The following is a 13,666-nucleotide window of genomic DNA, read 5'->3' as shown; positions in this document are numbered from 1 at the left end:
TGAGATGAAGGCCACTACTGGGTATATGTTTACTCTTGGGGGTGGTGCTGTTTCCTGGAAGTCTTGCAAGCAAACGATCTTAACAAGATCGACAATGGAAGCAGAATTAATAGCATTAGACACATCTGGTGTCGAAGCAGAATTTCTTTGAGATCTTTTGATGGACTTACCTGTGGTTGAGAAGCCGGTTCCGGCTATCCTTATGAACTGCGATAATCAGACGGTTATTGTTAAAGTGAAGAGTTCAAAGGACAATATGAAGTCCAACAAACATATAAGAATGAGATTGAAGTCTGTCAGACGTTTGAGAAACTCCGGAGTGATAGCGTTGGATTATATCCAAACGGCTAAGAATCTGGCAGATCCCTTTACTAAAGGGCTATCACGTGTTGTGATAGATAGTGCATCGAGGGAGATGGGTATGAGACCCACATGAGTTGCCATGGTAGTAACCTAACCTATATGATCGGAGATCCCGTGAAGTAGGACCTGGGAAAACAAGCCAGTGGTGAACTGAGGAGAGTAACTTTACTAACCCACTCCGTTGGAGATGCAATACTCTCGGATACTGTATGGTAGGATGACTACTGTCTTAATGTGTTCTAAAGCTTATATGTAAGCAAGATGCTGTCCTACAGAGCGATCTTTGGAGGAACACACCTATATGAGCTTGACTGCTGGTCACAGTCTATGAGATTTGGGTGATCTCTAGTAAACTCATGAATAGGTCAGGAGTGTGACTAATATGCTCCACCCGAGGGGTCACCTTCGGCAGCCTAGTACTAGTAAGACTTGTGGTGAAGCTCCTTTACGCCAAACTGACAATTTAAGGCATAGTCCATTGTTCAGTTGTGAAGGGGTGTAGCTACTTGTTCTAGGTGAAGCTCAACCTTAACAGGTCTTCACTGAAATGCTGGTATATTAAAACAGTGATTGGAACGAGGGAACACGATGTGCCCTTGAGATCTGGTGGGGGATTGTTGAAATTTGGAGGTGGGCCTTAGGCCCATTAGAGAATTTCAGAAAATCTACAAGGGCCCATGTAGGTGGTGGTATGGCAAGGTGGTGGGAGTTTAGTCCCACCCCGCTAGTGGAGGAGAGTTTGGACCCCTTTATAAGGGTCTCTCTTCCACATGCTATTGGAGAGTGAGAAGAGAAGGTGCCCTCGCGCACTCCTCCTCCGCCGCCCGCCTCGCCACGCCACGCCTCGTCACGACGCGACGCGACGCGGGAATGAGCCGAGCCGAGCTCATACCTACGCGCTTATTTTTGCCGGTCCTCGCCTCCGTCCGTCTGCTTCGTCTACGTCCGCGTCGCCCTCGTCATCGCCATGTCTTCACCAAGCGAAGCTGATCGTCTCCGCGAGGAAGCCGAGAAGAAGACGGCAGAGTACCTCTGCCGCCGCCGCCGCTGCTGCTGCTACGACCAACTGGCCGATTGGAGGGTATGACTCGTTTATCCTCTTGTTCGTATTTATTCTAGCAGTACTACTTGTTTGCATAGATGTATCCACTATATGCGTAGTATGTGCTAGGTTAGCTCAAGATCAGTATGTCATTAGTCTAGTCAATACCATGCTAGTTATTATTTTGTGGATTAATCTACTCGGAAAATTACCTATTTACTCAACACATCACACGTCGCTTCAACTGCATATACATACGACTGATGTTATTTAGAAAATGTGCAGCAGGACATGGGTCCTTAGGGCATGTGTACTAAGACTTTTTAAATTGTCATTAACAAGGTCAAGCCGGCCCCGGTAGGGGAGTGACAACAGATTCGCATCAACGGCTCGTTTTGATGACGGTAGTGGTCGACCTGTGGTCATGAAATCTTGAATTAAATTTTATTATGGTTGAGGTGCTTTGTACTTTCGCGAACTTTGATAACTGATCCGAATCATTTTTGCAAAAAAAAAAAAAAAAGCCTTTCGCTCAATAAGATGTTCGCCAAAGTTTCCTTTTTAGCTGTACCTTTCACGCCTCCGCCATCGCAAGACGTTCCGTAGTTCCATTAGCCCAAGTTTTCAACTTTGTCTGGGTCTTAATCACTCGGTTGGCGCCATTCAGAATCCACGTAGTATTTCGCCTGCATGGAATTGTCTTCCGTGTAAGTTTTGACGATGCCGCGCCGTGGGCTGATAGGATATTCGGACCGAGCGCCACGGCCGCGTTGCAGCAGAGGGAAGATCCGTTTGGAATCGGCATCCTCTGCTCCCCACATGACTTGGCGCCTCTCGCTCTCCAACAACTTCACACCCATACGCTATTTATTCCCCTCGCCGTCGCCGGCCGGGCCAGCCACCAACGCCCGCCGGAGAAGAGGCAGAAGGTCCGCTGCAATCTCGCGTAGCCAGACGTGTATAGCCAAGGTGCGCTCCATACATTCTTACTGCGTTAGTTTCTTCCCAACAGCAACCATATGGAACTAACTACCTCGAAAGAAAGAAGAAATATGTTGTCTCACCGGACGAAGGGAAGAGCTGGTTGCGGCTATGTTTATCTATGTCTGACTCCATCCTGCAGGGCTCAGAAGTCAGGAGTAAAAATCGACAAGCACAAGGAGGAGGGGCAAGGCAAATGAGTGTCCAGAGGGGTAGAAACTCCCCAGGCATCTTGGACGGGCTCTACGGCGTACAGATTGTCCGTCGACCGCCACAGGCGCAGAGCGAAGGCGAAGCCGTCCGGACCAGCTTCACCGATTCGCCGACTTGTGAACACCAAAATGGCGGTAGAACGGTCGCACAACAACATCAAAGATTGCTGATACGGTAAGCAGCCATTAATCAGGAGCAGTGCACTCAACACCAGACTAAGCTGATGCCATCCATCTGACATCCTGCGTTTGTAACAACTGCAGACGACTGTGGCAGCAAAGGCCCTCATGCTTGAAGCCCATCCACTGCAGCATTACATGTATGGCAGCTTCCATCCCGTCTGCCCAGCAACCGGTACCACAGTATCTTATTTGCCAGGTGATGCCTCTTGCCTGACGGTTTTGTGTTTTATCAGGTGACAAGCATGCTGGTGAAACTTTTGCAAATGTTGTCACCTCTCTGCCCTTCATCGTCCTTGGACTGCAGACACCAAGGCAAGACATCTTCTGAGATAGGATGATTCTTCGTCTTCTTTGCTCTGAGTCTGCATCTAATAAGAAAAGTCGGTGCCGCAGGAAGAACTTGAACGCAGCCATCTACGCCAACTCTCTGGTTGGAGTAGGGATAGCTTCAGGTCTGTATCATTCTTCCCGAGGAGAAGTCAGGAAAATCCTGCGATGGGCCGACTATACTATGATTGCCACCACTACATTGGTGAGTTATATTTTCTCACTGAAAGCTTGTCGAATCATCAGAATCTGCACATTAGCAAACATATATGCTTTATATTGCAGTGTTTATCCAGGGCGGTCAGGAATGAGAACCCAGGACTACTGATGGCAGCATCAACGTTGTTGCTGCCGTTTCAGCCCTTCATGGTTTCAGCTGTCCACACCGGGATGATGGAGGCAAGTATGCCAAATGACCTGGCATATTATTCTGTCTAAAACAAACCATTTCAGTGATCAACAAACGAGTTTGTTGAGTAAGTCTTTGTTGAAAGAAAACCGCTGGGTAAATCTAACTGTTTCTACATGGCAGGTTTCATTTGCAAAGAGAGCATCAGTTGAACCAGAGCTCAGAATGGTACATAACCTGCACAAGATGTCATCTCTTTTAGGAGGTGCGCTGTTTATTGCCGACGATTACTTCCCAGAGACACCCTATATCCATGCTGCATGGCATCTTGCTGCTGCTATTGGCATTGGCACATGCAATAAGCTTCTCGGGTGACACTGGAACCAACCCTGCTGCTACCAACGAATAGTTGATTTCAGTTTATCCAGAAGGAGTTAGATTCAGCAACTATCAACTTGCCGATATAAAAAACAGTGTACAGGATAGGTTACATAGAAGAGAAAACAGTAGCATTCTTCAAATTGATACCAGAAGACTGCTTTCGTATCTATCAGAAAAATTCAGCAAGGGAAATTAGATGAACTAGGTCAGCTTGTGCACATACTTCTGCTATATGATTTTTGCATTGGTGTTTAATGATGATTGTGACAGCAGGGTGGGCTGTCATAACATTTTTTTCCTACAAAAATGAATAAGATGGACATAAAAGTTTAAGCTTGAAAGACCTCATCATTACAACTAGTATAATTTACGGAGCTATACATATTTCTAGCAGTGTTACTAACTTATTATCTGGCAAGTGCCGCAAACAGAAGTATAGACAATTAATAGCAACTCAGAATGTACCATGTTCTAACCTTGAAACAGCAAAGATGGAAACTGGTGCCTAACTCCACAGTTTCACCAGAAGTCAAAAGAAAGAGTGTGGCAGACTGATCATTTTATCTTCTCTAGATCTGAACTTTTCTCTATTACTGTGTCAATATACTTCTGTGAGAAAAACTGTCAATGCAAACACCTGATGGTTGCAACGTTGCAACGCTCCCTCGAGTTCTGATGATTACTGCATGTGTGGAACCCAAAGCCCCAATGTTTCATGTGAAGTTTTGTGAGTGAAACCAAACAATTTATAGAGCTCATGCTACCAACACGCTGGTCTCATTTTGATTCACCCAGCTCCCTCCAGCAGGCTTCCCGGCATGCAGTGCAGTCACTCTTTCCCTCACAATCCGAGCCTGCTCCCACTGACCAACACCCGCATAGATGTTTGACAGGAGCACAAGGTGCCCAGCTGCTCGATCAGGCTGTAGCTCAATTAATCTATCAATTACTTTGGCTGCAAGCTCAAGATTATCTTCCCTCTTGCATCCACTCAATAGTGCACCCCACACGGCCTCATTAGATTGCAATGGCATTGTCTCGGCGAGCTCGAGTGCTTCATGCAATCGTCTGCTGCGGCAGAGCATGTCGACCATGCATCCATAGTGCTGTATCTCTGGGGCGATCCCATAAACCCTTTCCATGCTACCAAAGTACTGCCTTCCGTCTTCAACCTTCCCTGAATGGCCGCACGCCCACAGCACAGCAAGCAGCGTTGCACCATCAGGACGTTCCTCCATCCCGTGAAACAATTCTAGAGCCTCCTCGGCACGGCCATGGACCGCAAGCCCATTAATCATTGTAGTCCATGAGATGGTACTCCGCCTCGGCATCTCGAGAAACATGCGGTGCGCATCCTCCACAGCCCCACACTTGACATACATATGGATGAGGGCATTGTCTAGCGACACCGTCCTCTGCAAATGGCCTTCCTGGTCCACCCGCGTATGTATCCATCGCCCGAGGCGCAGGTCCCCTAACTCCGCGCACGCCGACAGCAAGGCAACCATCGTCACCGAGTCATCCTTGACCCTTGCCTTCCTCATGCTCCAGAACAGATCAACCGCCTCTGCTGCCCTCCCAGCATTGGCACACCCAGCTATCACCGTCGTCCAGGCCACCACATCCCTCCCAGGCATCTCACCGAAGAAACGCAGAGCCGCGTCCACCTCACGGCACCGCACGTAAGCAGAGAGCATGCAGTTCCATGCCGCCGCCGCCCTGTCGGGCATTTCGTCGAACACCTTCCTGGCATCCACGAGCTGCCCGGCCGCGGCGTACATGTCAAGGAGGCTGGTCATGACGTGCGGGCTGGACAGCGCGAACCCGCCGGCGAGCGCGGTCGCGTGGAGGGCGGCTCCGTGGGGGACCGCCCCAGCGCCCGCGCCGGAGAGGGCGGCGAAGAGCGTGGAGAAGGAGAATGCGTTGGGGCGGAACCCGTGGCGGCCGACGAGGCGGGAGAAGAGGGAGAGGAGCTGGGGAGGCCGCGCGCGGGACGCCGCGGCGGCGCGGAGGAGGAGGTTGGCGAGGGTGGGGGCCGCTGGCGGGGAGGGGGAGGAGGAGGAGAGGAAGAGCGCCTCGGCGCGGGGGAAGTCGGCGGCGGCGGCAGCGAGGGAGATGAGCTTGGCGAGGAGGAAGCGCTTGCGGTGGAAGCCGTTGAGGAGGAGCTGCGCGTGGAGCTGGTCGAGCGCGCGGAGGGAGGAGGTGGCGCCCCGGTGGGGACCGCCGCCGCGGCGGCGGGCGTGCTGCGCGAGGAGGTAGAGGCGCTGCTGCAGCGCGCGGGAGTAGGGGATGTGAGGGGGCAGGTCGGGTGGGAGGGGAGGAGGAGGACGACGAGGGGCTTGGCCAGACATGATTGGCTTTCGCTCCCGCCTCTGCATCTGGCTTGGTGTGTTCTCTACGCGGGAAGACTACATAGGAAAAAAAACTGAATTCTGCTTTTTACCCGTAATTGTACATTTATGACACATATTACCTCATCTAGTGCAACTTTTATCGAAATATCAGATTTTGATGACTTTTAACACGGTATTTTCTCATATTTACATTTTTCTTGTTTACGTTAGATAGGATCGGCATGTTGAGTTATTGATCCGTAGAAAAATCTGTAAAGATCAAAGGGCATTGTTGACGATCATGTCTAGACTTCTCTTGTCCATCTGCTTCATTCATCGTCGTCGTTCATATATTTTTGGACCTTGGATGTCACCTCACACCTTGTCTGATGAACATGCATCAGAAAACGAATGTTCGAAGCTTCCAAAAAGGGTATTATAGACGAATTCCCACTCGATAGACTAATTAATGTCACAAGTGTACAACTGTAGGGTAAAAAGCAAAATTCACTCAAAAAAAACTATAGCATTCTGATCATAAAAAACTACTCCTTTCGTACAAAAATTATTATCTTAGATTTGTCTACATATGAATATATCTAGCCATATTTTAATATTTTGATACATTTATTTCTAGACAAACCTAAGTCAAGGATTTTGAAACGGAAGGAGTATTAACTTTTTAAATCTTTCAAAAATCAACCACAAAATTGATTTGATGTTCCCAGAAACTATCATGTTGTACTAATGACTATGTTAATTAACTTTAAACATTATTATGACAGCTCGGGTTCACTCGTGAGGTTGATTGTTAGGTTTGACTGTTAGGTTGACCATTGATAGGTCATGACAGGTGGACCCAAATATTTTTTGAATTACAACCGGATCCTTAAAAATATAAAAAATGCAATTGGGTCCATACAAAATTAAGAAAATGCAATCAGATACTCGCGCGGCGAGCTTGTTGCCGGAGACAAGCTGTGCGTCGTGGTGAACGGCCTCGGACGAGGCTGCGACGATTGTGGTGGTCGCTGCTGCGTGCTGCACCCCGCCGCTGTCGTTGCATGTTGTCCCCCATCTTCCGCCATCCCCACTCGCTTTTGCCCTATCCCCGCGCGTGCGAGCTTGCGCTGCCCTCAGACTGTCCGACTAGAAACTGCCGATTCAACAGTTTCTAGCGAGTCAGGTCAACGGCTCCTTTAAGCTTCATGCGGATGCGAGTCAGCCCACTGTGTTGTCAACCGAACGCACATTTTATGGCCCAAGTGAGCCTGGTTGGACTGGACGTGGGCAACTCCTTAACTTATTATATGTTTCTACATTTGCCACAAAGCTACATCATCCTGCGCTACCCAGCTTAGATCACAGGGAACACAAACACTACGCCCTTGGTTTCATAATATAAAAGCATTTGAACACTAGTGTAGTGTCAAAAACGTTTAAAACGTTCTTATATTATAAAACGGATAGGGAGTACTTATTTTGCAACACTACCACCACGGCGCCATCAGCCATTCTGCCGAAGTATTTCACTCACGGTTCCTGCATCGACTTCGTCGTACAGAATCGCACGGCGTCAGAGACTGCGAGGAATATATTGTTGCTTCCAATGTGCTCGGTGAGCTTCGATGCTTGCAGTTTTTCTATGACGACGGAACCAGGATTTGACAGAATGAGCTGTCAAAACACACAATACAAAAGAACATTATCAGCGTCCCAGTGAAACAAGGTTATAGTTTTTTGAAAGTGTGAGTGGCTTGAATGGGTGTACCTGCATATCTCTTTTCTGAAGATTCTTGTATAGATCCTCAAGAGCATGTATGCCACTTGTATCGATGTCGGTAACAGCTGCACCAGCATTTTTCACAGGACTGCATCAGTACAATGATTGAAAAAAAAAAAAGTTCGAAATTTCTCAGACCAACATATAATTATACTTACGCGACATTTCCACAATCAAGAAACTGATTTTGGGCAATCCCACTGCTTTAGCTCTGTCTTCTTCATCTGTCAGCCATCTAAGAATTCTGCCATGGAGCACCAGATATCAGGCCTATGAGGCCGAAACTACAGAATTCATGCGTGGTAAATTTACCACACATTCTTCATGTGTGCTTTACCGTCTTCAAATTAAAGTCATAATGTGTGGTAAATTTATCATCTTTACCTTTCACGGACGTAATTAGAGTTGGAAAAATAAATAGCAGAATCAACCCTCACAATCACCACCCCTGGAGTAAGTTTTGCTTCTGGATACTGGCTGGTGTTCCTGTATATAGTGGTGCCGGGAAGGTTTCCAAGTAGGGCTGTCCTTGGCCTTGTTACTTGAAGAAGTATTTTAGCAAATGAGATTGCTACCTGGTAATACCCAGAACAAGAAGTAAGTTTAGTTAGGTCTCCACAAAAAGACATGAACATATTAGTACATTTTTTTCCATCAAAGATAATATTTGGTCCTTACAGCAATCAAGAGGCCAATCTCAACGGATACAAAAACAACACCGAAAAATGCCCCCATGCAAGCAATGAAGTCCAGTTTGTCAACTTTCCAGATGAGAATTGCTGCTTCGTAGTCCACAAGGCCAATCACCGCAGAAATAATAATCGACCCTAGGATTGCATTCGGTGTGTATTTGAATAGCGGTGTGATGACCAACAAGGTAAGAAGAACCACCACGGACATAATCACATTGGATACAGGAGTCTTGCAGCCAGCCATGAAGTTAACTGCCGAGCGCGAGAAAGAACCTGAAAAAAAATACAGGATATAGGTTTTGGCACTGTATTTTCCAGATAGTTTACTGTCAGCTCTGTTGAGTAGAAAGGGCCGAGTTACCTGTCGTGACATAGCAAGATGTCATTGAGCCTACTATGTTCATGGTTCCAAGTGCTACCATCTCCTTGTTTCCATCTAGCTGGTAGTCCTTCATAGCAGCAAATGTCCTTCCAATAGCTACAGCTTCCTGATGAAGTATCACACACAGATTGATGAGAAATCTGGAGATGCACTTGACAAGAAAAACGTGTTCATATCAGCATACATACTGTCAAACCAACTATGCCGCAAACAACACCGATCTTGAAACCCTTTGCAACGAATGGACCAGTGAAATAAATCTTGTGTACTGATGATGGGTTAATTCCCTGTTCAATGTGCCTCACCTGATGACCAAGTGACAACAAAGTTTTCATCCATGACAAACAGTGTATGGTCCATATAACTGAGCCTTAATTGTACTAACTTAGTCACTTACTATCTGAACACCTTGCTTGTCCGCACGAGTAATGTATACAAAAAATGTTGCGAGAATCACTGAAATTATAGGAGCAATAGCTGGTACCCAGAAAAGCCTCCTATTCTTCTTTCCCTGTGTAAATCAAACATCCTTAGTGGATGAAATAATTTTTTAAATGTTAAACGTGTTGTAAAGATACAAGAAAAAAAATCCTTACAATAAACTTCGCAAGCAGAAGGAAAGCCAGGAAAGATACACCAATCACAATTGTCTGCCAGTTCCACTGCATATACAAGCATCTCCTTGTCAGTATACTTTACATAACTCAGACAGACAGTAGGGAAACAAATTCCAGAAAAAAGACCACAAAAAGTAGGGAAACAAATTCCAGAAAAAAGACCACAAAAAGTAGGAAAACAAATTCCAGAAAAAAGACCACAAAAAGTAGGAAAACAAATTCACATGCCCGCTTCCGAATGAATATGACAAAGAGCTGCAAACATCCAAAAAAAATCAGCACTTGCAAAAAGTTTTTTTTCCCCAACATAAGTTATTTCCATATCAACATGGCATGATGTACTTTTATTAATAATGAAATTTTTTGTAAGTTCTGGCTATTACAAAGATGCTTTTATAATTCCAGAAAATGCAGCCCATGATGTTCTCACCAAGATATAAAATCGACATGTTAATGCTAAGTATATGAGATACGTACCCCGTGATGAACTGATCTCCAGACAGATTCCATAACAGAAACTATGTCCGTTTTCCTTGTAAAGTTTGCGATGCCCAACACGTATTTCAGCTGCTGCAGGGCAATAGTAATGGCAGCACCCCCCATGAATCCAACAATTGCAGCATGTGACAAGAACTCTATAAGGAATCCTAACCTGGAAAAAATACCAACTCTTATATAGTCCAGTGCATCTACATTATGTGCAAGCTTTTAGTAAATGATTGCGTATTATACCTTAGAAATCCTAAGGCTGCTTGAGTGATGCCAGCGAAGAAGGTTGCCGTGAAAGCGAGGCGCATGTATTCCTCCTTGTTTTTTACATGGTCAACCTCTGCTTGTAGAAGTGAACCTATCAAAAGAGAAACCACAGCAACTGGACCAATCGCTATATCCCTTGAGCTACCCATTGCAGCATATATCAATGGGGGAATGAAGCTGGAGTCTGAAACCAACTAACAAAAGTGAATTATAATAGCAAAACAAGCTTAAAATGTTTCACATCAAATCTCCACAACAGAATCAAGAGGAGGAACTTACAAAGCCCATACTGCGGGTCCAAATTAGCAAGCTTCGAATAGCCAATGTCCTATTAGAGTCCAACATTCAGTGTCAGGCACAGTTTAAGTAGTGAAAGCCAAGGTGGGCTAGTCATCCTTGATGATACCTGAGGAATGCAGAGGCTTGCGATGGTCAATCCGGCTATCAGATCGCCTTTGAACTTGTTGAGACTGTAATTCCTACCCCACCCAAATATTGGAAACAAGAACTCGAGCCCCATCATGAACCTCCTCGGTCCGGATTGACCCTTGTACTCACGCAGCGGGTTGTCGTGGAAGAAAGTCTCTCTCAACGTTTCTGTAAACTCTGTGGCCAAGTTCTTCCGAGGGGGATAACCCACTTTGTACATCAGTGGTGCTTGAGATGGGCCAGCGGACGGTGTCTGTGTGGTGATGCTAGGTTCATCTGCTGCCTCGTCAGATATATGATGAACCATCTCTGCTATTGGAACTTCTTCTTGTTAGCCTGGAGAAAGAGTTGAATTAATTTTAGTAACTTGGGAGGTCATGGAGGTTAGATGTTTACGGTACTCCAACATTGCAAAAATTATAACCATATAAATGACACCTAAATGACATCACAGAATGATGCAACTGCTATATCACACAAAGTTGGTCAATCAAACGAAAATGTTCCCAAAAAATGGGAATGAAAAATGCATACAATGTTGGTGCCCTTACAGTGGTATCTGGCAATGGACGACGCACATGACAATCGTTTCAATGATTGCTCTGGTCTCAGATAAATGGGTTTTGTCTTTTTATTATTATTATCTTAATATAGAATGAACTTGAACCTTCATTACTTTTGTTGCTAGTAACTGATAAGTAGGTATATAAATTTTGTTGCAACTAGTTTTTGTAGTAGAAGAGATCGAATCAGCAATAAGTTGCTGTAGTACAAGTTATCCCGAATTTTCGTTTTGGGAGAAGGTGATGCTAATTCAAGATGAACACGAACCTTGAGCTCAGACCATTATCAGGCAAATCCTTTCATACGAGGAGCTAATGATAGCAACGGTGAATCAAATTTATGATATATTCAAAACAGAATAATCTATTCGGTATTTGATGCTGACTCTTATATAGAACAACCATCTGTTTCTCTCAACTGTCCCATTCTAACAGTGAAAGAAAAAATAATTGCGACTGTATTGTTCAGTTCAGTGTGAACAGAGGATAATAATGGTGGACTGTTGTTTCTTCTAAGCACAAGACTTTGCGGTGTTGGTCTGAAATTCCAAGCAGGCTTGTTCAAACAGCAATAATTGGTGTAGAAAGTTCCAACTATTCTCTTTGAATCCTGACCCAATGGTAATAGATGAGCAACTAATATTAGTAATAAAAGCCAAATGAATCAAGTTTGTGCCTAGGCTGAGACAGTCCAAGTAAGATGACAGAACATACTCCATATAGTACTAAATCTGTAGAATTCTCCAAATCAAAGGTGAGAGGAAGAGCAGACAGATGAACAAACCGAGGTAGTTCTTTCCAAGTGAAGGGATTGATTTATTATAATCTAAAGAGTACTGCAAAATTTGATAACCTTAATCTTCTTACTTATCATGAGCAGTGACTGATATTTATTTTCAGAAAACCAAACTAGGTACTAATATGACAGCAACTACTCCCGAGCTGCCTCCTGCAGGAGGCCAATCTCATCCTTGACAAGCTGTAAAATGGTTGGGACCTGCGCATTTGTCGCCTGGAAAACGCGGGCAGTTTCATTAGGCTGCGGATGGAACCAAGAACACTTGGTCGCACCTTACTTACAGGATGCTAACGAAGTACTAATATTTTCAGTGCTGGATATATCCATTTGAGCGTCAATTAATATGGAAGGGAGGTAATAGTTACGAAGCACTGCTCGCTGGCGTACAAAACACACAAAACGTATCGGTGAATTGCCGGTTTCTCATCCATAGAAAAGAGAGAGTGATGGAGCGCGCAGCCGCAGCGGTAGCAGACGAAATGCAACGAGCTGTTCAAAAAAAAAAAAAAAAGAACCACGAAGGACTGAAGGGGAAGGGAGAACATGCGCATGATGGATCGGACGAAGGGATTTTACCGGATATGTAGAGTGGTCCCCGTGATCGGTCGATGCAGCCGCCGCGCGCTCAGGGTTCACCGGCCCACGAACGGCGCATTCCTCCCGGCGTCGGCGCGGCGGGAGCGGCGGATATATATATATATATATGCCTTGTGCTTCTGGAGGCGCCGGGAGGATCTGCGTCCCGAAGAAACAAACAGGCCCGGCGGACAAAAGAGCGGCAATGGAAGGTAGCGCGATCTCTGCTGGGAGTTGTTTATACCGGCGCGGAGTCGGGAGAGGGAGGCCGGCAGCGTTGGACGTGGCGAACCCAAAATGGCTGGGAAGTTGCCGGCCGCGGGCTCCACGGCCGTACGTGGAACCGGAGCCGTACGCCCTACGCCGCGCAGGGGGACGGGGCCACGCCGGTCGCCGGTCAACGGCACGGCGGTCAGGGTCTACGGGGACCGACGAACGGCGGCTAGGGAAGGAAGGATGGTTTTCGGTGTGTTTAGACCGTGGAGGAATAGTGGCAAGGACGTACTGTACGAGAGGGGAAGTGATGAGTCTCGGCGTGTGGGACAGGGTGTTGGAATGGTCCGAGGGTGTAGCTTTCGGCCGTGTGGAGCGGGCCGGGCTGGGTGTTTGCCAGGACGGGGAGGGAATCCGTCTACGTACATTTCAACCAGGTGGGCCGTCCCCGGATGGGGAGAGGTGGACAAATGGTTGAGATGTTTCCTCTTGTCTGTTTCTTTTTTATATTTGCGAATAGAGCACCTCCATTACTTAAATATAGGACCATCGCAATCCTGCTCACGCAGCAGGTTAAGATCATCTTTCATCAGGTACGCATCTTAACCAAACAACAGTTTTAGAAAGAGAAGAACCCATACATGCGAGTAAATGGCTCGCTTTACGACGAATCCAAAAATAAGGA

At 46.2% G+C, this 13,666-nt stretch overlaps 3 protein-coding genes across 3 annotated transcripts; 1 reads left to right on the top strand and 2 right to left on the bottom strand.

The window, feature by feature from the left end:
• Nucleotides 1-1,717: 1,717 nt before the first annotated feature.
• Nucleotides 1,718-3,848, top strand: LOC123398348. Its single transcript, XM_045092826.1, has 7 exons — nt 1,718-2,374; nt 2,529-2,773; nt 2,863-2,918; nt 3,015-3,093; nt 3,175-3,313; nt 3,394-3,507; nt 3,641-3,848. The coding sequence occupies exons 1-7, from the start codon at nt 2,126-2,128 to the stop codon at nt 3,830-3,832; spliced, it is 1,074 nt and encodes a 357-aa protein (XP_044948761.1). The 5' UTR covers nt 1,718-2,125; the 3' UTR covers nt 3,833-3,848.
• A 553-nt stretch (nt 3,849-4,401) lies between these two features.
• LOC123396857 (pentatricopeptide repeat-containing protein At2g20540-like) lies at nt 4,402-6,216 on the bottom strand. The gene has a single exon (XM_045091651.1). It carries the CDS (start codon nt 6,214-6,216, stop codon nt 4,594-4,596), a length of 1,623 nt encoding a protein of 540 aa, XP_044947586.1. The 3' UTR covers nt 4,402-4,593.
• A 1,230-nt stretch (nt 6,217-7,446) lies between these two features.
• Nucleotides 7,447-13,222, bottom strand: LOC123398400 (sulfate transporter 1.2-like). Its single transcript, XM_045092876.1, has 14 exons — nt 12,769-13,222; nt 10,808-11,166; nt 10,681-10,729; nt 10,378-10,585; nt 10,123-10,297; nt 9,625-9,690; nt 9,426-9,539; nt 9,217-9,333; nt 9,008-9,134; nt 8,633-8,919; nt 8,339-8,529; nt 8,113-8,198; nt 7,943-8,019; nt 7,447-7,848 (listed from the first exon to the last, which is right to left on the bottom strand). The coding sequence occupies exons 2-14, from the start codon at nt 11,135-11,137 to the stop codon at nt 7,705-7,707; spliced, it is 1,971 nt and encodes a 656-aa protein (XP_044948811.1). The 5' UTR covers nt 11,138-11,166; nt 12,769-13,222; the 3' UTR covers nt 7,447-7,704.
• Between the last annotated feature and the right edge of the window lie 444 nt (nt 13,223-13,666).

The sequence above is a fragment of the Hordeum vulgare genome, chromosome 5H (genome assembly GCF_904849725.1).
Source record: "Hordeum vulgare subsp. vulgare chromosome 5H, MorexV3_pseudomolecules_assembly, whole genome shotgun sequence".
NCBI classification, from domain to species: domain Eukaryota; kingdom Viridiplantae; phylum Streptophyta; class Magnoliopsida; order Poales; family Poaceae; genus Hordeum; species Hordeum vulgare.
The sequence above is the reverse complement of the archived record's forward strand: the minus strand, read 5'-3'. Positions and strand labels throughout refer to the sequence as shown.

Excerpts from the sequence above, each read along its gene's own strand:
- LOC123398348 (XM_045092826.1), top strand. The coding sequence starts at position 2,126 with ATGCCGCGCCGTGGGCTGATAGGATATTCGGACCGAGCGCCACGGCCG. Across the intron at positions 2,774-2,862 it reads CATCAAAGATTGCTGATACG|ACGACTGTGGCAGCAAAGGC; the intron begins GTAAGCAGCCAT and ends TAACAACTGCAG. Across the intron at positions 2,919-3,014 it reads CATCCACTGCAGCATTACAT|GTGACAAGCATGCTGGTGAA; the intron begins GTATGGCAGCTT and ends GTGTTTTATCAG.
- LOC123396857 (XM_045091651.1), bottom strand. The coding sequence starts at position 6,216 with ATGCAGAGGCGGGAGCGAAAGCCAATCATGTCTGGCCAAGCCCCTCGT.
- LOC123398400 (XM_045092876.1), bottom strand. The coding sequence starts at position 11,137 with ATGGTTCATCATATATCTGACGAGGCAGCAGATGAACCTAGCATCACC. Across the intron at positions 9,540-9,624 it reads TTCTGCTTGCGAAGTTTATT|GGAAAGAAGAATAGGAGGCT; the intron begins GTAAGGATTTTT and ends TGATTTACACAG. Across the intron at positions 8,020-8,112 it reads CTTGATTGTGGAAATGTCGC|CTGTTACCGACATCGATACA; the intron begins GTAAGTATAATT and ends ATGCTGGTGCAG.